Source organism: Etheostoma spectabile, chromosome 16 (genome assembly GCF_008692095.1).
Source record: "Etheostoma spectabile isolate EspeVRDwgs_2016 chromosome 16, UIUC_Espe_1.0, whole genome shotgun sequence".
In the NCBI taxonomy this organism is placed as follows: Eukaryota; Metazoa; Chordata; class Actinopteri; order Perciformes; family Percidae; genus Etheostoma; species Etheostoma spectabile.
In genome coordinates, this window is record NC_045748.1 from 23217868 (window position 1) to 23241931 (window position 24064).

General features: G+C 40.3%; 2 protein-coding genes across 7 annotated transcripts in view; one reads left to right on the forward strand and one right to left on the reverse strand.

Annotated features, from left to right (window-relative positions):
* The window catches only part of sptan1 (spectrin alpha, non-erythrocytic 1), a 49267-nt gene extending 33186 nt beyond the window's left edge, over window positions 1-16081 (forward strand). For 4 of the 6 annotated variants that reach the window (XM_032539385.1, XM_032539388.1, XM_032539389.1 and 1 more), the window contains 22 exons: window positions 624-786; window positions 1161-1175; window positions 3064-3195; window positions 3599-3736; window positions 3835-3939; window positions 4980-5188; window positions 5965-6085; window positions 6315-6436; window positions 6548-6680; window positions 6796-6894; window positions 7033-7192; window positions 7796-7872; window positions 8029-8238; window positions 8442-8738; window positions 10605-10717; window positions 11230-11247; window positions 12568-12622; window positions 14674-14870; window positions 15003-15056; window positions 15147-15293; window positions 15415-15562; window positions 15648-16081. In XM_032539385.1, coding sequence (XP_032395276.1) covers window positions 624-786; window positions 1161-1175; window positions 3064-3195; window positions 3599-3736; window positions 3835-3939; window positions 4980-5188; window positions 5965-6085; window positions 6315-6436; window positions 6548-6680; window positions 6796-6894; window positions 7033-7192; window positions 7796-7872; window positions 8029-8238; window positions 8442-8738; window positions 10605-10717; window positions 11230-11247; window positions 12568-12622; window positions 14674-14870; window positions 15003-15056; window positions 15147-15293; window positions 15415-15562; window positions 15648-15773 — 2839 coding nt within the window. In that variant the 3' untranslated portion in view covers window positions 15774-16081. The remainder of the gene's footprint in view (window positions 1-623; window positions 787-1160; window positions 1176-3063; window positions 3196-3598; window positions 3737-3834; window positions 3940-4979; window positions 5189-5964; window positions 6086-6314; window positions 6437-6547; window positions 6681-6795; window positions 6895-7032; window positions 7193-7795; window positions 7873-8028; window positions 8239-8441; window positions 8739-10604; window positions 10718-11229; window positions 11248-12567; window positions 12623-14673; window positions 14871-15002; window positions 15057-15146; window positions 15294-15414; window positions 15563-15647) is intronic. The other 2 variants (XM_032539387.1, XM_032539390.1) reach the window with 1 other exon arrangement.
* dync2i2 (dynein 2 intermediate chain 2) lies at window positions 15320-22806 on the reverse strand. The gene is made up of 9 exons (XM_032539416.1): window positions 22295-22806; window positions 20859-21119; window positions 20075-20184; window positions 19590-19747; window positions 17794-17903; window positions 17332-17502; window positions 16789-17021; window positions 16538-16695; window positions 15320-16443 (listed from the first exon to the last, which is right to left on the reverse strand). The coding sequence occupies exons 1-9, from the start codon at window positions 22370-22372 to the stop codon at window positions 16205-16207; spliced, it is 1518 nt and encodes a 505-aa protein (XP_032395307.1). The 5' UTR covers window positions 22373-22806; the 3' UTR covers window positions 15320-16204.
* Between the last annotated feature and the right edge of the window lie 1258 nt (window positions 22807-24064).

The window sequence follows — 24064 nt, forward strand, 5'->3', positions numbered from 1 at the left end:
TGCACACTTATGCAACCAGGTTATTGTAAGTTTTTATTTTTCCCCCTGAAAGATTTGTTTTTCAATTGAATTCTTAACGTTATAGGTCACATTAAAGGTGGAAAAAGTTCTGACAGGATTTATGTTTGTCTCATTTTTTTACATTACACAAACCTGCCATTTTAACAGGGGTGTGTAGACTTTTTATATCCACTGTCTATAAGTAAGCCCTAATGCAGAGCCTTGGGGAACCCTACATGTAATGTCCTTTGTTTCTGACACACGTGACTAGGGCTGGGTATCGACCAAATTCCTACCCAGTTTGTAAAAAAACTTAAAAACTTGCTTTTATGGTAATGGACAATCACGCACAGCTGTAACATGGCCAACGGGATTGATTGTGGCCACTATTCATTGCTTGTGATTACATGCCCTTGATTTTACTTTTGCAATGAACCTACTCTTCTTGTCATTCACAAAGACAGACTGTTAACATAATGAACTGTCATTTGAAGACTCAATGTTTACATAACAGTCTGCTAAAAAAAAAAAAGTTGTGGTATTTGTATCAAATTCAAGGTATTGTAATTGTCGTCATGCATGTGTTTAGCTCACTTTAAACTTCAAATTCTGATATTTGAAAGGTGGCGCCGGCTGAAGGCTCAGATGATTGAAAAGCGTTCCAAGCTGGGTGAATCCCAGACCCTGCAGCAGTTCAGCAGGGATGTGGACGAGATTGAGGCTTGGATCAGCGAGAAGCTGCAAACTGCAACCGATGAGTCTTACAAAGACCCTACCAACATCCAGGTACATATTTGGCTTCTACTTGCACAGGCCCAATTCACAGAAGTCCATATTAGCACAGCTAGTCTGAAAGGAGTACATGGAATCCTTTCGGAATGGTTTTAAGTGTGAGCGTAAATTCCACCCATGAATGTAGTGAAATATAGAAAAGTTAATAATATCTTAAGTAAATCTTAAAAGAAAACCAGGAAATGTTCATTTTCACAGACGGTAACTGATTTCAGGGCCATGTGTCCTTAGCTAAATTAAAATTACTAATCTGTTTGTCTTGTTTGATTGATGATATTTATCTTTAACTGTGTCAAATCCCTCCCTGTGTCCTGGTTGAAGTGAGACTGAATTTTTCTCCCACTGTCTTATTTTTTTTTTTTTTATAGCTGTCCAAGCTGCTGGTAAGTTTGAGTAGTGTGTCAGCTGACTAACAACCGAGCAGGTTGTCCTCCATGTGTCCATGTCTTTGCTATATGTGTGTGTGTGTGTGTAAACATGACGTAGAATAAGCACTCCGTCCATCTTGAGTTTGTCCCTCATCAGCACTGAGTGCCAGCTTCTTTTCAACGTGGTTTAATTTTGTTCTTTTAAGATAAAACTTAATTTTTTGTTAATTTTGTATTTTATTCTAGATTTGTTTTGTCATTGAAGGCTACTAGTTGTTGGGTGTTGCTTCCATTTTTTTTTTTTTTCAATTCTTGAGGGGGTTATCTTTAAACTTGCTTCAGATGTTTGATTCGGCAGTCAAACTTATTAAATTAACAATTAGCAAGTGGACAAATTCTAAATTGTGAAAAGCAGTTGTTGGCTCTGTGCCTAACTGGCTCTGTATATAATGTTGGGTATGTCCCGATTGCAAGTATCAGATCATGGCCAACATGTTTTTTTTTAACTGATCAGGGATCGGCATTCACTCTGATCATTTACATCAGCTTGCCGTGAAGCGACTACTAGCTAACATGAAACGTAAAAAACCCAGCTATAATATAAACTAAGCTTCAAACCACAGAGATTCTGTTAGAAGCTACAAACGTACTGAGAGCTGAACACAGAAACTTTTTTAAAAAAAAAGTCTGTTTCTCCTGCACAGGGCCTGCCGCAGGTCAGTAAATCTCCTTATGTCGGCACCCTTTTATACAGGCTACAGTTTATGGTGGGCAGTGCTTTTTCAGTTATTACCTGTTTTTATGTGAAAGCAATAACTGACATTATAAACGCACACAATCTGCCTATATTCAAACAGAAATGATGTACGTGTGTATTTGCATGTAGAGCAGGGAAGTGAGACCCTAACCTAAGTGGTCACTGAGGACACATTTGTAGACGTATTCTATAGACAAGTGAAAACACACTCACCTAGAGTTGTCCACTTGTGAGCCAATCACTCAGAACAGATAATAAACCACGTCAGAAGAGCCTATAAGTTTAGTTTTATCAAAGATTGTTTAGTTTTTGTTTCCCCACCGGGAACTTGAGACCATTTTATTTTTTAGTTTGGGGTTTGCAGGGACCCTAAAGAGAACAGTTTTGGTGTACTAAGTTAAATGCATTAAGCTCGAGACATCTTTTAGTTACTTTGTTTACTTAGATTTGTAAACAAAGAAAACGGTGTGCAGCTCTATTATCTGAGCAAATAAATTAACTGGATCGGGACTCAATATTTTAAAAGTTGGATTGGGGGCCAAAAAAGCGGATTGGGACATAACTACATTACATGTTTAATAGTTTATATGTTGAAAGACAGTAGTTACTAATAGGTAATAAAAATTCCAAAAGACACAAAAATGAAGCATCTTTGAAGTGACTCCTCCTTCAGTAGTTTTTTTTTTTTTTCAAAGTTAGCTTTGTTGCAGATGTTGTCTTCTATACTGCCATTTTTTGTTCTTCACTTGTTTGTCCTGTATGTCTGTCGATGCCCAACACATTGTCTGTCATGGTCGGCGTCTTGTGTTGAAGTAATTATTTTGTTTTATTTTACCCTCTAGTTTTTTTTTTTGTTACAAAGTAGTTTACAGTAACAAAGACATTTTGACAAGCATTGTAAAGCTAACATTAACAACAATTTTATTTGACCTTAATGTCAGCTTCATAATGCTTCAGATAAAGGTTTATTAATCAAATTTTGTCAAACTGACTTTTATGTCAGCTCTTGTGCAGAATGTAAGTATGAAAGCAATGCTACATGTTAAGTGTGTATCTCAATTTAAGGAGAGTTCTGAACATTTAAACTATAAAAGGAGAGCTTGTCCACCTTGTGATTCTCATGTTGTGTGTTGTGTGTGCTGTCAGAGTAAGCATCAGAAACATCAGGCATTTGAGGCCGAGCTGCACGCCAACGCAGACCGAATCCGTGGGGTCATTGACACTGGCAACACTCTGATCCAGAGAGGAGCCTGTGCCGGCAGCGAGGACGCAGTCAAGGTACATTTTTCATGTATTCAGTTATACAGCATTCACAATATACAGAAGAGTTTATTGTTAAATATTGGGCATTCAGCAGACACTCGTATGACATATTATAACAAAGAGAAACCATAACAATCCTTTAACCAGTCATGTAAGAGCTTGAGAAAGCGTTAAAGATGGAGGTGGAGAAACGTTCTTAAAGGGATAGTTCAGAGTAATTTCACCCTAGGGTCCTTTGCACCATGACCTCAAAATTCAATTAGATATTTTTCTCAAATAGTTTAGCTCTATTGCAAGATGTAGATTCTGTTGAAAATTAATGGAAGTTTAATAGTTCTCCAGAAGTTATATGTAAGAACCCAATCTTAAATGCAGAACTGTAGTGAAGAAATGAAAATAACTTCAACCCTGACCACAGGCGCGCCTCAACGCCCTGGATGAACAGTGGCAGTTCCTCGTCAACAAATCTGCAGAAAAGAGCCAGAAACTCAAAGAGGCCAACAAGCAGCAGAATTTCAACACCGGCATCAAGGACTTTGACTTTTGGCTCTCTGAGGTGAGAATCTGCATGCCAGATAAATGTTTAAAAACTTTTGACACACTAATGTACTGGAAAGAAATCTCAAAGTCTGGTGCACATTTGTTGTTTCTCAGGTGGAAGCTCTTCTTGCTTCTGAAGATTATGGCAAAGATCTGGCCTCAGTCAACAACCTGCTGAAGAAACACCAGCTGCTGGAGGCTGATATTTCTGCCCATGAGGTTAGAGTTGGGGTTGATTTCCGATTTCACAAACCAGGCTACACCGGTTGAATTTGTTGCAAACCAGTCAAAACCAGCATTTTTAACTATGACACCTTGCAAAAAAGAAGTAGCCGACATGTCAGGCACTAAATCCAACTATTATTGCTTAGAATTGCAAGCAGTGTTGGGCAGTAGCTATTTAAAAAAGTTTAGACTTTATTATCCCCAAGGGAAAATCTTTTATCACAACACTGTATGTTATGGACAGCATGCTTACAGTTAAACAGAAGTACAAATATAATAGAACGACATGCAGGAAAATAACAGATAACACAAAGTCACTGATAGTGGTTGCTGATGAGTTTTATCTGGCTGTTTTTTTTAGGGCTGTTATGGCTGCAGGCATCAGCCTTTTGCCTAGCAAGCTCTCTTGCACCAGTACCTGTGCATGTATTTGGGAACAAATGTTATTTTATGTAATTAAAAGCCTAACTGTAGCTGGTAGCTTAGCTCTCTACACTTTCCTGTTGTAGAAGTAGCCTGCCTAACACTGGTAATAAGGTATTTCAAGCAGACAAAAGAAGTGAGCTGAAAAAGACGAAGCGAAGTGTAAACTCCTAAACCAAAGAGGTTGTTATAATCTCACTGCAAAAAAAAAAAGGCTTAGAGGTACATTACCACCACCATGTGGACTGGAGTCACTACACTCTCATTATGGACACTTCATCAGTCAGTAATCAGTCTCAATCAGGAGTAGCTAAGACAAGTGCCTACACATGGAGGTAAAATTCAGTATATCGGTTTGGTGTTTGATTTCAAACTGGTTTGAAATTTTTGACACCGGCCCAAGCCTACATGAGGTATGTAGCTCATTATTACAAATGGCTCTGCATGTGGGTCAGCTGCTCCTCCGGTAACACAAGACCTTATTTCAGAGCAGTTTCTTTTTTTAGTAATTGTGATGAGTCTAAAAATGGCGTTTAAGCAAACCATGTAAACACATTTATTGATTAAGAGTTACAATGAGAACCTCTGACCACCTTCCCTCCTCTCTGCAGGATCGTCTGAAGGATCTGAACGGCCAGGCTGACAGCCTGATGGGCAGCAACGCCTTCGACACCTCACTAGTGAAGGATAAGCGGGATGCCGTCAACAGCCGCTTCGCCAAGATCAAGAGCATGGCTGCCGGTCGCCGGGCTAAACTCAATGAGTCCCACCGCCTGCATCAGTTCTTCAGGGACCTGGATGATGAAGAGTCTTGGATCAAGTAAGAGAAACATTCCACATCAGTTATCCAATGATCCACTTCCTGAATACATGCACAATTGTTGATAATAATGCACACATTACAAAATCGTAATGTAGGCAATTCCACTAATTATGGAACAATTTTTAAGAAAATTACCTAACCAAGAAAAAGAAAAGCAGGCGAGGTAGGTAAACATGGCACGCATTAAGTTATCTAAGTTGGCTAGACTATATGCCTATATATATGTATGTATGTATGTATGTATGTATCCTAAATTAATGTGTATGAATAAATTAAGGTACAGTAAGGCTGTGTGTGCTAACCTGGCTTGCTAAAAAATAGTTATTACCACCACTGAAAAAACAGTATATTACGGTAATTGATATAATTATTAAGGGTTTGTTTACTTAAATAGGCCATTAAAGTTTGTACTACAATAATGCTGGTCTGTTCTGTACACATACCACTTTTGCAAGCCTGTCTGTCCAGGCAGAGGAATCCCTCTTCAATTGCTCTTACTGAGGTTTCAACCATTTAAACGTTCTAAGACCAGAGGGTGTCGTAAGCTGTACAGATTGTAAAGCCCTCAAGGTTGATTTGTGATTTTGGGCTATAATAAAATTGAATTGATTGGAGTTGAGAGCAGGGGAGAAGAGCAGGAGAAGAGGAAAAGAGAGGAGCAGAAGAAGGCAGAGCAAAGAGAAAGATGACTTCCAAAAACTTCCAAATTGTCTTGATGCAACCCAAATTGGCCTCAACTTAAACGTACACATTTCTGCCCCGATACCAAACAGAGAAAAGAAGTTGCTTGTGAGTTCAGAGGACTATGGACGTGATTTGACAGGAGTACAGAATCTGAGGAAGAAACATAAGAGACTGGAAGCCGAGCTGGGAGCCCATGAGCCAGCCATTCAGGTAAGAGGGTCATCTATTTATTTGATAAGATTTGTGTGATTTAAATAGGGTTAGGGGTTAAAAAAGTTGCATTATTTTGACTCATAACAGACCTGGTCTTGAATCTGAACTGGTGTTTGATTGTTGTCTTTGGTCCACATTCTGACTTTCTCAGTATACTGAGAAATATTCTGGAAAATATTGTAGCTTTGCTATGCAGTAATAAGAGCTTTGTTCTGTATTCTTGCAGTCGGTGCTGGACACTGGGAAGAAGCTGTCTGATGACAACACCATCGGCCAGGAGGAGATTCAGCAGCGGCTCGCCCAGTTTGTCGACCACTGGAAGGAACTCAAAGACTTATCTGGAGCAAGGTAAGCCTGCTAAGATACACACTTGGACTAGGACAATGTACACACAATACAGAATGTACACACCGGTAGAAATAGGTGTGTAAATGTTTGTGTGTTTGCGTTTGCTCCCAGGGGACAGAGGCTGGAGGAGTCGCTGGAGTACCAGCAGTTTGTGGCGAATGTGGAAGAAGAAGAAGCTTGGATTAATGAGAAGTTGAATCTAGTGGGAAGTGAGGACTACGGAGATACCCTGGCTGCTGTGCAGGTACTTTTCTGTCACATTCAACGCATCGAGTTACATAACATCAAATAAGTGTGTTTTTTAACTGTAACAAGTGATGAGTTTTACTGTATGTCAAAAAACCTTTCATTTTTACCAGGGCTTGCTGAAAAAGCATGAAGCATTTGAGACTGACTTCACCGTGCACAGGGACAGAGTCAACGATGTGTGTACTAACGGAGACGAGCTTATCAAGAAGGTACTGACTATATAGCAATCAAGAAAATACACTTATAATAAATATAAGTGTGTGTCTATATAAATAATGTTTTATGTTTTGCGTGGTATGACTACAGAAACAAAGGTTTCTCAAGATGTTGTTGTGTGTTTGCAACAGAACAACCATCATGTTGACAACATCAGTGCCAAGATGTCCGCTCTGCGAGGCAAAGTGTCTGAGCTGGAGAGGGCAGCAGCTCAGAGGAAGGCTAAGCTGGATGAAAACTCTGCCTTCCTGCAGTTCAACTGGAAGGCTGACGTGGTGGAATCCTGGATCGGTACGAACACTTCAGGACATTTGTCTTTTCCAAAATAAGTGTAAATACTGACTGTACTGGGTGTATTTTCCATTAAGCTTTAATCAGTCCGTTGAGGACAATAAATGTGAAATCAATGTGAGCAAAACTCAACTAATTCAGACACAAAAGTAACTTTCTCAGATGAAATGGTTGTAGTTGGTCCTGAGTGGAAATAAATTGCTCGATCAGAAACCACAGCCCTATTGTCAAAAAATACTTCAGTTTCTTCTTTGCCTTAGCCAGAAGAAGAAAATGCTGTTTACCATACTATATACGCAGGAATCTCTGAGTCTGGTCTGAAAAACATCAAATGCAGCACGCTGACGTACCTATGGGTGACCAGCATGCAGATACTGTATATTATAGTTTATAGACTTCTGTACCTGGATGAAAGTCACCCACCTTCTATCCGCTAAACGTAACAACAACTGCTAAAAAGTGTATTTATTCCAAAACTTAAGCCATTTCGTTAATAATTTGGAAAGCCTGACCTACCTGTAACTGTATAAAGTTGGATTTGGCTGGACTTGTTTGTGTGGACTTAAGCCTGGCTTCATCATTTCTGAACCGGCTTGTGTTTAGGTGAAAAAGAAAACAGCCTGAAGACTGATGACTATGGCAGAGACCTGTCCTCTGTCCAGACTCTGCTCACCAAGCAGGTACTCCATCTTCCTAAACAGTGTTCTCCTTTTATTCCTCTGTCACTACATCCAGATCTCTCTAAGAAATTCTAATAGGGGTGAAGAATTAACTAGGACACAAAACTAAATGAAGACTTTCTTGCGTTACTCTTTCTGGTTTTTTTCTGTCCGCAGGAGACTTTTGATGCCGGTCTCCAGGCCTTCCAGCAAGAGGGCATCACCAACATTACAGCTCTCAAGGACCAGCTGCTGGCAGCCAAGCACGTCCAATCAAAAGCCATTGAAGCTCGTCATGCTGCCTTGATAAAGCGCTGGAACCAGCTGCTGTCCAACTCAGCTGCTCGCAAAAAGAAGCTTCTAGAGGCTCAAGAGCACTTCAGAAAGGTAAAGAGGCCAGAAGAGGATCCTGTGTTGAAGGGGTGGTCCCTGAACATTTTTTGCACACCTCCAAAGATAAACTTAAAACCTCAGAAATGATAATGTCCAAAATCAAAGCTTTGACACAGTAGAAAGCATTTTACCACACCAAAGGTATTATACGTAAATTAGATTAAATTAAAGAATTAAAGATCATATCTTCTCGACAGGTTGAGGACTTGTTTCTGACATTCGCCAAGAAGGCATCAGCCTTCAACAGCTGGTTTGAGAATGCAGAGGAGGATCTAACCGACCCGGTTAGGTGCAACTCCCTTGAGGAAATCCGGGCACTGCGTGAAGCCCACGAGGCCTTCCGGTCCTCGCTAAGCTCAGCTCAGGCCGACTTCAACCAGCTGGCCGAGCTGGACCAGCAGATCAAGAGCTACCAGGTGGTGTCCAACCCCTACACCTGGTTCACCATGGAGGCCCTGGAGGAGACCTGGAGAAACCTGCAGAAGATCATCAAGGTCTCCACATTCAAAAAATACACACACACACACACACACACACACACACACACACACACACACACACACACACACACACACACACACACACACACACACACACACACACACACACACACACACACACACACACACACACACATACTGTGTCTATATGCATTCATGCACACACACTTATTCACAGATACAACCTGTTAATACTTTCTACCTCCAGCCAACATACATGTGGTTCACCACAATTTAGCACCTACATATAATTTATACTAAGCATTGCTACAGACCATGTATACTTACTTAGGTCCTGCAGGAGTTCTGTTCAGGGATGCACCAAGCTGACTTTTTTTTCCCCACCCAATACGTTTTCAATACATAATTACAGATCTTATATTAGTGCTTTTTTCAATTTCTGAAATTGGAAATCTGTTCAGTCAGCTCTTGACTAATAAAAAGTAAAAAAGACAAGGCAGGTCAGCTTTATTTGTGTAGCACATTTCAGCAACAAGGCAATTCAAAGTGCTTTACATAAAATTATTAAAGACCAGTTAAAATAATTAAGAAATTTAAAACTGATACAATACGAGAATAAAAGTTACAGTGACATATAAGAAACTAAACAAAGAGCAGTTAAAAACAACTAAAATATAAAAGCAGATAAGATTGTCATATAATTTTAACAGTGCAACTTCAGTATAGGAAATTAACAATTATTTAAAGAAAGGCAACATCAAACAGAAAGGTCTTCAGCCTTGATTTTAAAAGAACTAGAGTAGCAACGAATCTGTCAATTTTCCTGTACTCAATGAACCAATCAGAGAGGACTTTTTGTCCTCTGTGTGTTTACAGGACAGCTGAGGCTTCACTCATAGAAATAAAAACGGTCCTATTAAAAAAAAAAGTGTAAAAAATGTACTTTTAGAAAAACTGTATAAATTCATCTGTTTAACATTATCGGATCTGGAATGTCATTGCCAACACTCGTGGTTTCACACTGTCTTTACTTTATTAAATAATATTTAACATAATTAGACATACAATGTATTGACAATCATTTCTAGAAAGAAATTGAAGGAAATTACAAATAAAAAGAATAAAGCATACTATACCTGTGAGCAATTATCTCTAGATCAGTCCCTGACCTGTCAACCTGACATGTAATCAAATACATAACCATACAATTTTAAGTGTAATTTTAATTTTGTTCATTGATGGGCCGCTGACTATCTTTTTAAGGAGCTTTCATTCACGTCTCTTTGTCTTTTTATCTGTTCAGTTTGGCCATCAGTCAAGACTAAGGGTATTTAATAGGGCACATCTGAAATTAAACAAATTTACAGTAATCCCTTAACGGCAAACTAACTCTGTTTGTTAATAAAAAGGTACAGGTAAAGACCTGGGTCAAATGTATTTATTAAGCGCATTTAAAAACAACCCACAAAGAGCCTGTACAAACAAGTTCAGGTAGCTAAAAATCACAAAAAAGAACACAAAGAAACACAAAATAAATACACAAATAAACCGCCCACAGGCCCACCAAAGAGAGATGCTCCACATCAGGAGGAATCAGACGCTTGCGAATAAGTGTTTTGAGCCTGGACTTAAAATAGTCAATGGAACGGAACACAACTTTATTGGTTAATTTGATACAAAGATTATTGAAGAGTTGTGATTGGTTTAAATTAAACACTAAGAAGTTTCTGGATTCAAATTTATACATGATTTAAAGTAAGTGGATGTTGCAGTGGTCCTGTAGTTTTAATGGCTAAGTTGCCATTATTTGTATTATTTATATTTTAATTTGTTGAAAATAATTTGCAGTGCATTTTACCTTACTGGTGTCTGTTTCTTTATGGCTGTAAATGTGAACAGGAACGAGAGCTGGAGCTGCAGAAGGAGCAGAGGAGGCAGGAGGAAAACGACAAGTTGCGTCAGGAGTTTGCGCAGCACGCAAACGCTTTCCACCAGTGGCTGCAGGAGACCAGGTAGAGGATGGTTCTCCGACAGCTCAGACTTTATAGTGCTGGGCTGACATTTTTACAGCGGGACATAGATGTCAGCTCCGTTTTCATATAGTTAAAAATCAACATTTCAATTTAGGTGCTCAGCATGAACGTTGTTTTTAATGATGACGATGTCGTAGTTGCATGATGCTCTGTAGCTGCACACACGATGTTACCTGTGTGAAGGTACTTTCTTCAGCTTTTGTCTTTAGTAATGTTACTGAATAGGCTTAAAAAACACGTTTCTTTTTTTAACTGGCAAAGTGTTTGGTCTCTTGCACGAACAATAAGACCATGTCCCTAAGCCGTTTCATCAAACACATTCACCACTGTCCACGCTGTTTACCGTGTAACGTTTCAGTTGTTTTTTGTTTGCAGTGAGCACTGTCAATGCCTCATGTTAACGTGTAATTATAATTCTCTCTCCATCCCTCCCCTTTCCCCCTCTTCCTGGCTGCTTCCTCGCTGGTGCTTGGGATTGTTGTCCTAATCAGGACGTATCTTCTGGATGGGTTAGTATAACTTTTCTCTTTATTTTTGTTTGTGTTATGAGTGTTTGGTCCAATGTGTGTGCGTGTGAAAACTATAGGATGTGATGATGAAAGTAAATCTTAAAGCAGTGGCTTTTATGGCCAGTCTAAAAACATATTCTTCCTTGGTATAAAAAAAAAAACAAATTCTGGAATATTCCGTTTTTCTCGCTCTATTTTGTTGTTTGATGTTTAATCTCTGGTCCTCCTTCCCCCATTCTATCTTTAAATAGCATAGCCTATCGACGAGTTATCTGTGTCTATCAGTACCAAGTTGCTGATGATCTTTCTGGAAGGTCAACCTCTTTTAAGCCTTGCTCTATTTCCTTTTGTGTTTTCTGACACACGCAGTGCCCTCAGGGTTGCTTGACGTCATGCACTTCAGTCTAAAAACATCAAGTATATTCCTGTTGTAATAACATTCACCCAATCCTCAAACTCATAGCACCAGGCTGCAGTCAGCACTGCTTTTAACCACTGGACTGACTGGCTAGTTGTCACCTTGTTTACTGTGTGTAATTCAGGGATGGAAACTGAACTATTAGCTTCCACTGTACATAGTCACACATTCTAAACTGGAATTAAAGCTGCAAGCAGCGATGCATGGGCCCGCGCACCCCCACGCATCGTGGCATCCAACATCCCCAAAACACAAAGCATCATCAAGGTTTTAAGGCTTTCTGAACACATTTAAGGTGAACCTATTCAGCGTGCTACGAGTTACACATCAGAGTAGTTATTGGCAATTAATTTGGACTAATAAAAACAATAAACAGCTATTTCAATAGGGCATTTGCCAATCAACGATGTCTGTCCTCAGGCCCTAACAAAACAACTATTAACTTGTAATGGGATTTGGCCCCATTGGGTCATTTTGTAATAGTTTTTTAGCACGGGTGCAGTGACTTCAGGGTGCACCATTCATCATCTATCTGAAAACGGACTTTCATATTCATGAACTACTAATGATCCACTGCAGTTTCCAGTCCTGTGTGCAGTAGCCCTAACTTGCATGGTTTGGGTTACCAGTAGATATTTGGCATGAATGCAGCTCCACTCTGTGGTAGTAAAGACAGCATAACAGTTTTACCACTTTCAAATGTGACAATAATTATTTTGTCCCAATACTGGCATGATGCACCTAATTTATTTTCAAACACGCAATGTAATGATAGTTCATGAAGGTTTATCTGGGAATGCTGGTTGTAGTAGTCTTCCTAATAACTTGTGTGTCAGAGTGAGTGCAGTGGTTTCATCAGACTATGCTGCTTCCTTTCTAATGTCCGTTTCTGTTGGTGTCAGGTCGTGTATGGTGGAAGAATCTGGTACCCTAGAGTCCCAACTGGAGGCCACCAAGGTAAGAATCACTCACTGTTGCATGTTGACACATGGACACAGACCAGGACCTTTTGTCTGCTCAATTCTGAGCTGAGATAGAGATGTTGTTGTTTTGTGTCGATTGGTCTGTCTCTCTGTCTGTCAAAATGTTTTCCACCCTCTGAGAATGTACAAACATTCCTGTGGCAAAGCTTCAGTGTGTCATCTCTGTAATAATAACCTAGGTACTTTCTCACATCTGAAGAGCTGGTCGTTACAGGGCTTCAACAAGTTGGCATGTCCAAAAACGGGGCGAAAAAACTACTGTAAAGACCTGTCACTGGTCAACAATGGGGAGAAAAGTGCTCTTTTTCCACTATTGATCAATTGTGGAAAAAAATGGCTCCAATGAACTTTTTCCTGCGTCTTGACATGATACATTCAGTATGTGTACCAAGTTTCCGTAGTCTATGTTAAATGTACTGCAGGGGCTTAAAATAACCCTTAAAATACGTAAATTTTCACCGGAATTCCTGCAACCCCCAATTTTGGTGCATTTTATTTGCAGAAAAAATGGAATAAGAATTCCTTGAGTTTCAATAGGGCCTTGTTGTAGAGCCAGATCTGCCATTTCTGATAAGTGATCAACTGATGACTTCTTCTTCTCCCGTTAAACTGATTATGAGCTGCACCGCAAGTCCTCACTGACTCGAAAACTTAAACTCGAGTTAACTTAAACTTAATGTGGAATGTGATCGTAGCCTGCGCTCACGTCCATATTGATAAATGCCAAGCGTTGTGTGGAAATGACGGTATTACGCTTGTTTTCTGTCGTACATTCGTTTCGTAAATAAGGGCCATTGTGTTGCATTTTACTATGTACATGAAATGTGCATATTAGGCCTGGGAAATACATCAATATCAATATAAGAGGATAGATATTGTGATATCCTGATATGACTCAAGTGTTGTCTTTTCCCGGGTTTAAAGGCTGCAATTTTCACTGTTCTAGCTGGTCTATTATTTCCCTTCACCCACATAGTTATTATATCAACATAACTAGGGCTGCAGCTATTAATTATTTTAGTAATCAAGTCTTCTACCAATTATTGCATCGATTAATTGAGTAATCGGATAAGAAATACTTTTTTTTGTTTTATTGAAGAGCAATAATATACAACGGTTTGGTTTAATTTTCGGAAAAAGCAACATTTTATCACCTACGTTGCTTACAATATCATCACTCAAAAAACTAATCATTAAATGCATTTAAGTGCTATATTACATTTTTACAGAAAACATTTTCTGAAATGCAATAACCTCAAACTAAAGCACACATAAACATTATCGTAAGTTGTGCAACTTTCAGAACTAAAAGTTTCAACCTGAGACTGATCTGTATATAGGCATATATGTTAATATGAGTTATACTCAACCTATTTTCATTTATTCCTTTTTCAGTTTATACAGTAAATGTTTGTTTGGAAAGAAATGCAAATATTGCTATTTTTTGAACAGCCTAATATTCCTTTTTTCACTTTCTGTAAAGGTAGAACACAAACTCAATACATTTTGGTTATGTTTTGATTTGGGATTGAATGTGCAGTGTTGCCAATGCAGTGATAGTCTGATATTATTATAAATTTGGACACTGTAGTTTTCTCCAGACTGTCTCTTCTCTTAGCCCCTTACGCGCTTTCTTCATTTTGTAATCAGTCTTCATGGCATGTGTAGCAAGCATTAATTAAACGAAGCTTCGAGGCAAATCATTTTGCTTCGAAGATTTTGGTAATAGAATTATTCAAGGAGTCGTTTAAGCGCTAAACATAACTGATGATTATTTATAAAAATCTCATTGTGTGCATATTTTGTGAAAGCACCAATTTTCAACCCTACAATATTAGCACAATATTGATATTGAGGTATTTGGTCAAAAAAAATCGGGATATTTGACTTTCTCCATTTTGCCCAGCTCTATGCTAAGTTCACTTGCCTTGGTCCATTAATTTTGTGAATGAATTCTACGTCAATGGTTCTTCTCTATGCGGACATAAATAAATTGTTAGTGCATGTTTGTTTGTGTGTGTGTAGCGTAAGCACCAGGAGATACGGGCCATGCGCAGCCAGCTGAAGAAGATTGAAGACCTTGGTGCAGCTATGGAGGAAGCGCTGATCTTGGACAACAAGTACACAGAGCACAGCACAGTGGGCCTGGCCCAGCAGTGGGACCAACTGGACCAGCTGGGAATGAGGATGCAGCACAACCTGGAGCAACAGATACAGGCCAGGTATACAGCAACACAGCAACACAACACAACACTTTGTCACAGAGTTTATCGGGAATTCAGATACAACTTACCAAATGTAAAACAAGTGTTGATGTTTGTTTGAGCTCATGTTCCTCAATTCTTCTCTTCTAGGAACACCACTGGAGTGACAGAGGAGGCCCTGAAGGAGTTCAGCATGATGTTCAAGTAAGTCTTTGATCTGACTTCATTATGACATATTTCTACGTATGGTGGTCTGATGAAATCCCATTCTGATCTACACCTGTTTCCTTGCAGGCACTTCGACAAGGAAAAGTCTGGCCGTCTGAACCACCAGGAGTTCAAGTCATGTCTGCGCTCGCTAGGCTATGACCTGCCTATGGTGGAAGAAGGCGAACCTGATCCTGAGTTTGAGGCCATACTCGACACTGTGGATCCCAACAGGTCTGTCACGTGTTTTTACATTCATACATAAATTACATTGATAGGGATGTAAACTGCAGTATAGTATTGAACACACTGTTGTATTATTTGCTGCCTAACGTTGAGGAATCTGTGTCTGCAGAGATGGCAACGTGTCGTTGCAGGAGTACATGGCGTTTATGATCAGCCGCGAGACAGAGAACGTAAAGTCCAGCGAGGAGATCGAGAGCGCTTTCCGAGCTCTCAGCACAGAGAACAAACCCTACGTCACTAAAGAAGAGCTCTACCAGGTCAGCGTGTTCTCTTTTCACTTTGTGGATTTGGTTTGAATGTCAAGTCTTTATGGAGGTCTAACTGTCCCCTTCTTCCTTTCAGAACCTGACCAAGGAGCAGGCCGATTACTGCCTGTCACACATGAAGCCCTATCTTGACAGCAAGGGCCGCGAGCTGCCGTCAGCTTTCGACTTTGTTGAATTTACCCGCTCGCTCTTCGTCAACTGATCCCTCGCCCACCAGGGACCAATCGGGATGCGTTTTCGCCACACACACTTAAACACAAACACATGGCTTAAAACTGCATGATTGTGGCACTAGGAATACTCACTTACAACTAACAACTGTCTGTACTATATTTATCTTGCTCAACCCTTAACTCTTTGTGCTTCTCACATAGCATAGTGGATCTGTTCATTTTGATTGTGGTTGTTTTAGCTTGTGCTTTTAAATTTAAGAACCTAATAGTCCCAATGTTGACCACACCTTTACAACTGCAGTGTGCTTTAATAAACGCTACTGGTTAGAACTGGAAACCTGTACTCTGTTGTTTTTATTTCACTTCCACAATTCTGTCTTTTATGTGTTTTTAACGAGTTTTGCTTTGTAAAAAAAAAAGTCCAATGCAGCTGCCTTGAACCATCCCATGTTAACGTCTCTCATTCTGCCACCTGATTGGCTATCTGCTCCAGCTGGCTGCTCTCTCTATGGCGCTGCTCCGTCAAATTGTGGCTCAGTTGCCAAACACCGACTGTCCCATCTGTTTTCCCCACTGCCAAGAGGTGAGTGTTCTGGCAGTTGAAGGCCAAACAAGTTGCAGCTTGGTCCGCACCTCCCGGCGCGATGGTGGCTGCTGGCTTCAGGGACCTGTGGCCCAGGTCGAATATCTGCACATCACCTTAGAGACAAACAGGAAGTCAACAAGTATTGAATCTGATGTTTAAATCCAGCTTTGAACTCTCAATTATTTATTATAACTTTTTATACTGTACCTTGTCCTGTGGCTGCTGCAAAAACCAGCGGTCTGGTTGGAGACCACTGCACCTGAAACACGTAGGAGTCTGAAACCCTAAGAGAGAGAAGCGGGTTGGCCTGCAGCAGAGAGTGGATGTGGGCCAGACCATTAGTCCCTGCACTCACAAAAAGGTTCCTGGAGACAACATGAGACACATGTTAGGGAAAAAAAAAAAATCACTGAGCACTAATGTAATGATTAGGCTTGGTAGGTGAGCAGGGGTGTGACCTGTGGAAAGGGGAGCAGTGAATGGAGTGGACGGGGCCGCTGCAGGGCCTAAATGGAAAGACCGCCGGGGCTTTCAGTGTTACACTCTGGCCTTCGGAGGGCACAGCGGCCGTCGTCTGGGAGCTGTAGGAGCATCTAAGCAACAAGCCGCCCTCAGAACCCACTAAGAAGGTGTCCGAGTCCCAGGGAGACAGAGCCAGGGAGGTGATACCGACAGCGCTGCTGCCTCGGGCCTACGGGCAACGCAAAACTTTTTAGGATGCATTTATCAAAACGTAATCAGTCTTCGCCTAATCAGCAGTTTGTGTCGTGTAAACATGAGTAGTATGTCAATATGTTTAATAATTAATTGTATAGCTACATTTCAGTGATAAAACATCTCTACAGCCATGCTAGCAACTCTTGGAGGCGGTCGTTAGCCCCAGCAGTGCTCTGTGCTAGATGCTTCAGATTATCTTGATATGCTAATGTTGATGCTAAGCAAGTGAAATGTTTAAGCATTTTAGTAACTGTTTTCTGTGGAATTGTGTAGTTATTTCTCACCTTGAAGCTGGTGTTGCTGCTGTGGGGAACCTGCTGTGGTACTAAGGCGTAGGCAGCGTTCAGGACTAACCTGCCCTGGTCTGAGTCCACCATCCACAGCAGCACCCTTCCTCCTGAGCTAGCACTAAGCACCCCAAACTCTCCTTTCTTCTGCAGGGGCACCCAGGCAACCTACACACACACACACAGTCCATCTTGGTAAAGTATAGCAATGAAGTTCTTTCTTCTGCAGCGCAAACTCAACAGTAACAGATCAAAATACTCTGTAAAATCACAGACAACCGCAATCAATCAATTATGATTTATGAAGGTTTAAAACAATGCCAGTAGTTCTGGAGATTAAGAGGATACGTTGTTTTGAGAGGCTTTAGCAGTTTCAAGAATAAAATGGAACAAAGTACAGGACAGTAAACCTCTCCACTGGAGTTCCAATAGAAAGCCAAACCGATTGGGTCTACTCACCTGATATACGGGCTCTTTGTGGCTGTCTGCTGACATCCCAGTTTGGACCAGCAAAGGGTCCTGAGTCCGACTGGTGTCCCAGACCACCACCTCTCCACTGTACAGACCTCCTGCGTGCGTACACACACACACACACACACACACACACACACACACACACACACACACACACACACACACTGCAATACTACATTACTGAGTACTCCTTAAAAAAACAGAATATTGCTGTTGCATGCTTCCTTTGGAGAATCAGGAACAGAGAAGTATTCGGGCTGGTAAGATGATATACCCCCAAAAATTGTATTCGCTGAAATATAGAAGTTTCTTTAGCCATGCAATGTCTATGTGAAAGTCTTTCTGGGCCATGGGGTGCAGTACCACAGTTATCCGCTAAGCCCATGGTGGCTTTCACACGTGACGCTGTTCCCGGGGGCTTGGTTTATGTGGGCGCCAATTTTTGTCAGTTTGACAACCCGGAAAATAATAATCGTTACAAAAACTTTATTAACCCTAATTAAAGCTGCAAGCAGCGTTGGAGCGTGGCGGAGCGGCCATTTTGTGCGTTTCGCCATTGGAAAAAGGAAGTGGGTGTAACTTGAGTGTACATTGTCCAGTTGGCTTGAAACTTTTCAGGATTCATAAGAGGACACCTGTTGACTCAAAATTATTGCGCCTCCTAGGAGCAACAGGAAGTAGACCAAAAAGTCACGGTGAACTCCTTGAGATTTCATCCAATGGACTTCAAATTTGGTGTGTGCCATCTCGACACCTTAAAGATGAAAAGTTATTAAAAGCAAAACTTTTCATCAAACGGTGTGGGCATGGCATGGCGGCCATTTTGACCATTTATCAATGAGGTGTGGCTGTAACTCTATATTGTCCATTCTGCTTGAAATTTTCCATGATCAACAAGAGGCCTGAGGACGTCTACAGGCCAACATTGACTTTTGGGCATAGCACCCCCTGCTGGCAACAGGAAGTCCGCCTAGTATGACAAATATCATTTGATTACAACTTATAATGTGAGGTCTACATGTGATAGTGAGCCGCCTCCTATGCTTTAACCATGCCCCCCTTTCATAACTTTTGAAGCGTTTAAAATTGCGTGAGGTCTCATGGAATTCAGCAGAGAGTTCCTTTGTCATTGGTCATTGTTTGGCCCGCCCCCAATCCTTAAACAACGCCCCTTTCATAACTGGTGACCCATTTAAGGTACGTTATTGTGTATCATTGAATTCAGCAGAGAGTTCCATTTTCATTTGTGACGGCTGCAAGGAGCGGTGTCCGCCGGTAAACCTCAACGTGCAGGGAGGTGTGAGGGCCCGTAAAACGCTGCTTGCAACTTTAATCAGGATTTGATATTGTAAATAGAATTGTACTGAATGTAAGGTGACCTTCATTTTCATGAAAGGCACCATTAAATCAAGTTTATTAATGTTATTTAGAATGTTCCACAGTCAGAACAAAGACTTTGGAAGCGTTTATATTCCTATTATTCTGCTGACAGTGCATGAAATCAACTAATCCAAAACTGGGGAAATATAAACTATGGGTGGAATAACAAAAACCACACCAGGAACTGAATGAAGTAATGAATGATGTACAGCTGTGTTTTGTACCAATCTAGAGCCAATTGCAGATTTCAGGAATTTTACATTACATTGGTACAGAATATTTTGTAATGTAAGACAAATAAAATGTACTCTTTTCCTCAAGTTGACCTGATTCAGACTTTGTCAGCATGCAGAAATAGTGTTTAACCAGTTCTTGGTTTGAAAGCACAGACTTGTGGGTACCTGCGATGAGAGCGGGCTGGTTGGGGTGACAGCACAGAGCGGTGACTGCACTGGGAACATCTATGACCAGATCAGCTTGTTTGGGATTCAGGCCCCGGCGGTTCAGGTTCCACGTACAAACACAAGACCTCTCAGTGCTCCAGTCTCCGTCGTCAATCCTGCCCCACCAAAGACAGACGTGATGACTGCAGGAAAGCTTCTCTAACACTTTCCTGTTGGTGTTTCAGTTATTTCGAAAAATATGAGACAAAATTGAGGTGAAAACATTCAGTACATCCAACGCATTCTCACTCCCATCGCGTCAAAAAGTGCACGCTTGGTGAGGTGGCTTTGGCGTTTGTCATTGAGACAAAAAGTCTCCTTTATGCTTACTTAGACACGCTTGGTCGCGACCGTACGTGTCACTTTTTGACGCTCTAGGTTGGGAATTTTCTTTTTGAGACTACATATAATGTATTTGTACATTAAGTGAAACAGTAACATACCGACCGTAGGCACAGGCAACAACTGAACCTGTGCAACTCCAAGACACACTGGTTACATGAAGACCTCTCTCCTGGGCGCTTGGATGTTGAAGGCAATGGAGGCATGAAACCTGCTCACATGGAAGGACACTCAGTGGGTTTGCATGCACAGCAGTAACTGGGGTATGGTCTTATTGGGTTATGCCAGTTCTCCCCATATACACGAGCGGGGGAGAATGACAGGAGTAACTCTGCCAATGTACAACTGGTCGGAATAAGGCTTTTTCTTCAGGTTGACTAAATCAAAAACTGAGAAAATGACACCTTTTCAGCAATGTACATTTTCTGTACATTCCTCAGTCGTAGTACTCAGAGTTTAAAGGTTTAAAGCTCGCGTTTGTTGCTGTTCTTTTTTGTGTCCTTGCTTCTAACTGCTCTCTTCTATTTCCGGGTCAAAAACCATTACAGCAGAGTGGGGAGGGGCAGTCAGTACCTATGGGGCATGCGCAGATGCGTAACCTGAGTTTATCTCAGTTAAGGTGCATGAATACACCGGGTACTAAAGGACTTATCTAGGTCAGGGTATGAGAACTCCCATTTTAGCCATGGTCTTTGAGAAAATGGGGTATTGCTGAATATAATCATGTTTTTAAACTGCATGTAAACACTTGTCATACAAAGAACTCGCCATGAAGATCAACCCCGGTCTGAACACACCAGAGAAGTGCTCCAAAATATTTAAACATCAAGTCATCAGGAACAACACAAAAACACCATTTTTATTTGATTGATTGGCCCTACTTACTAGCTGTCTGTGATCTTCCCAGTTCACCTGGAACTCATCAAAGGCGTGACTCCTGGCATTTCTGATCAACTCTCTGGTGACCGTGTCCTCAACTCGCTGTAGGAAGTCCTTCAGGCCAGGCGGCTCCGGCTCATCGGGATTTTGCTGGAAGAGCGGCTCTTTCGCCCGACCCTGTGGCTCTGTCTGGGTACAGCTGACGGCGGTCGACACAGTCTGGACCTCTGCCTCGGCACTGTTCACCACTCTGGTCTGGCAGCCTCTCTGCAATACCAGCAAATAAAAAGCCCTCATATTTAGGAATGCACATCAATATAGTAATTGCAATCACACAGAGTTCCACAATTAATTAGAATAAAGCAGGTGCAATATTGATGCTTTGTGTTTAGAGAGGCGAGACACCAATAAAAACAGAAGATCCTATAGATGTCATCGCAATTTAAAGGGTGTTTGGATCATAATTTTGACCAATGTGTATTGGTGTAGAGTATTTCTTTTTTAAACAAATGTCAGTTTATTACACATGTCAAATATTAATTTTGTGACCTTGCGTGAACCTGTGCGTTCACATACCTCTCAGTCCTCCCCCGTCTAAGTGGATCAACATGTACATTTTGGACATACATATTTGATTGAATCAGTATTGTTATGTTGATTGTAATTCATCAACATAATATTAATTTTTTGATGTATAAGATGATATTTAGTCGGACTCTGCTGTTAGGAGATGTGTTCCACTTTCTCTGTTTACTCTTTGTATGAATGTGGGATTCCTCAGAAGAACCTAAGCAGAAATATTTTGGCCAGATGTCATTGAGTTCATCCAAAATTATTTCATTACAGATTTCTCTTATTTTCATGATAAATCTTTCTATAAATCGTCTACAAATGTAAGTTCAGGGGCTCTACATCTTTCTTTCCAGTATTTAAGATTCAATTAAATTAATTTTTGAAATTAGAAGCTCTGAAGGCTGTGCAAATACATTCAAAACGTGATGAATTGGACTGATTATTAAGTATAACCTGGCTGGACTTTGTAGATTCTCTGATATCCCAGGGAATTTATAAACTCCAGCATGGTGATTTAATTTGTTTCTTTGGATTGTGTTTGTTTTTATGAATGTTTTGTCCTATATATAACGTTAACGTTATGTGCAAATGCCCTAAATAAAGTTACTTTTGTACTTTTGTTAAGTTAAGTTGGTCTCGTTCGTCACGCGCTTCTTATTGATTTATCCATGGCTTCTCCGAGCAACACCTGAACGTAACATGTGTCAGCTACACAACGTTAACGACTGTGAGTGGCATGTTGTTTCGGTATTAAACGTTAATTTACATGGAATATTTGGCAACTACAGGCATAACGTATATTGTAATTCATGCCAACAGCTCGTTGGGAGGAAAAGTTGGTTTATTATTGCAGTGTTGGTCAAACATACCGACTCCTGCGCCGACTGCTGAGATATCCTCCAAAGAGACTGGATACTCACTGAATCCACGGCTTCGTCAGTAAACATGTTAACGATAGGGTTTTACTTAAACTAAAGAAAGGTTGAGATTAACATGAACTATTTTAACTATCGTATTTCATTCAGACAGGTTTGACAGAATAGTAACTGCGTGTCACTTTTCACACAGCTAGCTAAAGTTAGCCATTGACAGCCATGTTCCACAAAGCTAGCTAGCTAGCTAGCGTTGCCTTGGTAATGGCGAGAGAATGTCCACAGGTACGAAAGAGTAAGAGTAAGCTAGATCGGATCCGCTAGATGTGTCGACGTTTGTTTTTATGATTCAATAGTTCGGAGTACAAATACTATACCGTAAAACATTTAGTGATTATTATTAAACAAAAACTCTAATTTGTTGTCCTCCAAAATTAAACCAAATATTAAAAATAGCGTTACTGCGTTAGCGTAGACTGTTAAATTCATATTAACAGTCTACAAGATGTTTAAATCTGAGCATGCGCAACTCACAGCTGCCCTCCACTTACGCCGGGTAGTGACAACTCCTTGCGTTGATTATTAGTTTCTACGTGTTGTTTAGTCATGAGGAGTGGGGATTGGTTAGAATTCCAGGGTCAACCAATCAGAGGCAGAATAAGGCGGGCTATGAGGCACGTCTTTTTTACGTCGACATACGTCGACACGATCATAGACAATTAAAGAAACCACAATACCTGCCTTTTTCTTTTTCTTTTTTAAAGATATTTTATTCATCAATTCAATTATCAATTACAAAAAAGCCAAATAGTTACATACGGTACACAATACAATGTTCGAGATCAAAAACAAACACATAAAATTATATAAAAAAACAAGAGTATACTACTATAAATGTGTAAATTAATTTCACAACAATATTAAATAAAGGATAAATAACCAATATAGGGTTATGGAAGTTCATCAAATACATTGTTATAACATTATGTACATTAATGCTTTATTATTTATCAAATTAAGAAGTTACTTAAATTCCACTAAAAAAATGAGGGTGAGAACCTGAGAATTTTTGGATATGAAATTTGATTTCCCTAGTAAAATAAAAAACGAACCACATTATTTAGAGATCTATCCGTACTATTCTCAAAGTACCATAATACATCCGTGAAAATAAAAGTATGAATGACCATGAGGGGAATGGAAATGGATTGGACCAAAAAAAAAAAAAAAAAGATGGATAAAAGTTTTATCATTGCATCCACAAAAAGAACAAGAGCTTTTAATATCCATATATCTAGATATTACAGAATTTACTGGATAGATTTTGTGTTTCCAGTTTATATCTTCCAAATGTGAATTCCAATAAGACCTTCCTCTTGGAATAACTAGTTTTACTTTGCAAAATTTGACCGATGCATTTTACATCATGTAATTCAACACCATTCAAAAAACAAAGTAGGTTGAGCAGATGATATATTTGCTTCATTAAAACAAACATGACTCTTAACCAGATGAATTAAACCTGAAGTCCGGCTTTAGTTACAGCCTTGAATTCCTTATACTTAGCTCTGGAGGGCTTATTCCCCGGAGTCCTTATGTTTTTCAGCCCCGCGGTTTCCCTTGGATTAGGGTGGCACCTAAATCATGTCTGCAGTGGTCCTGCCCCGCCCTGCTGTGCCCAAGGGTTTCCCTAAAAGGGCCACTGTCCCACTAAATGCTTGCTCTTGGGGAAATTACTGGAATTGTTGGGTCTTTGTAAATTATAGT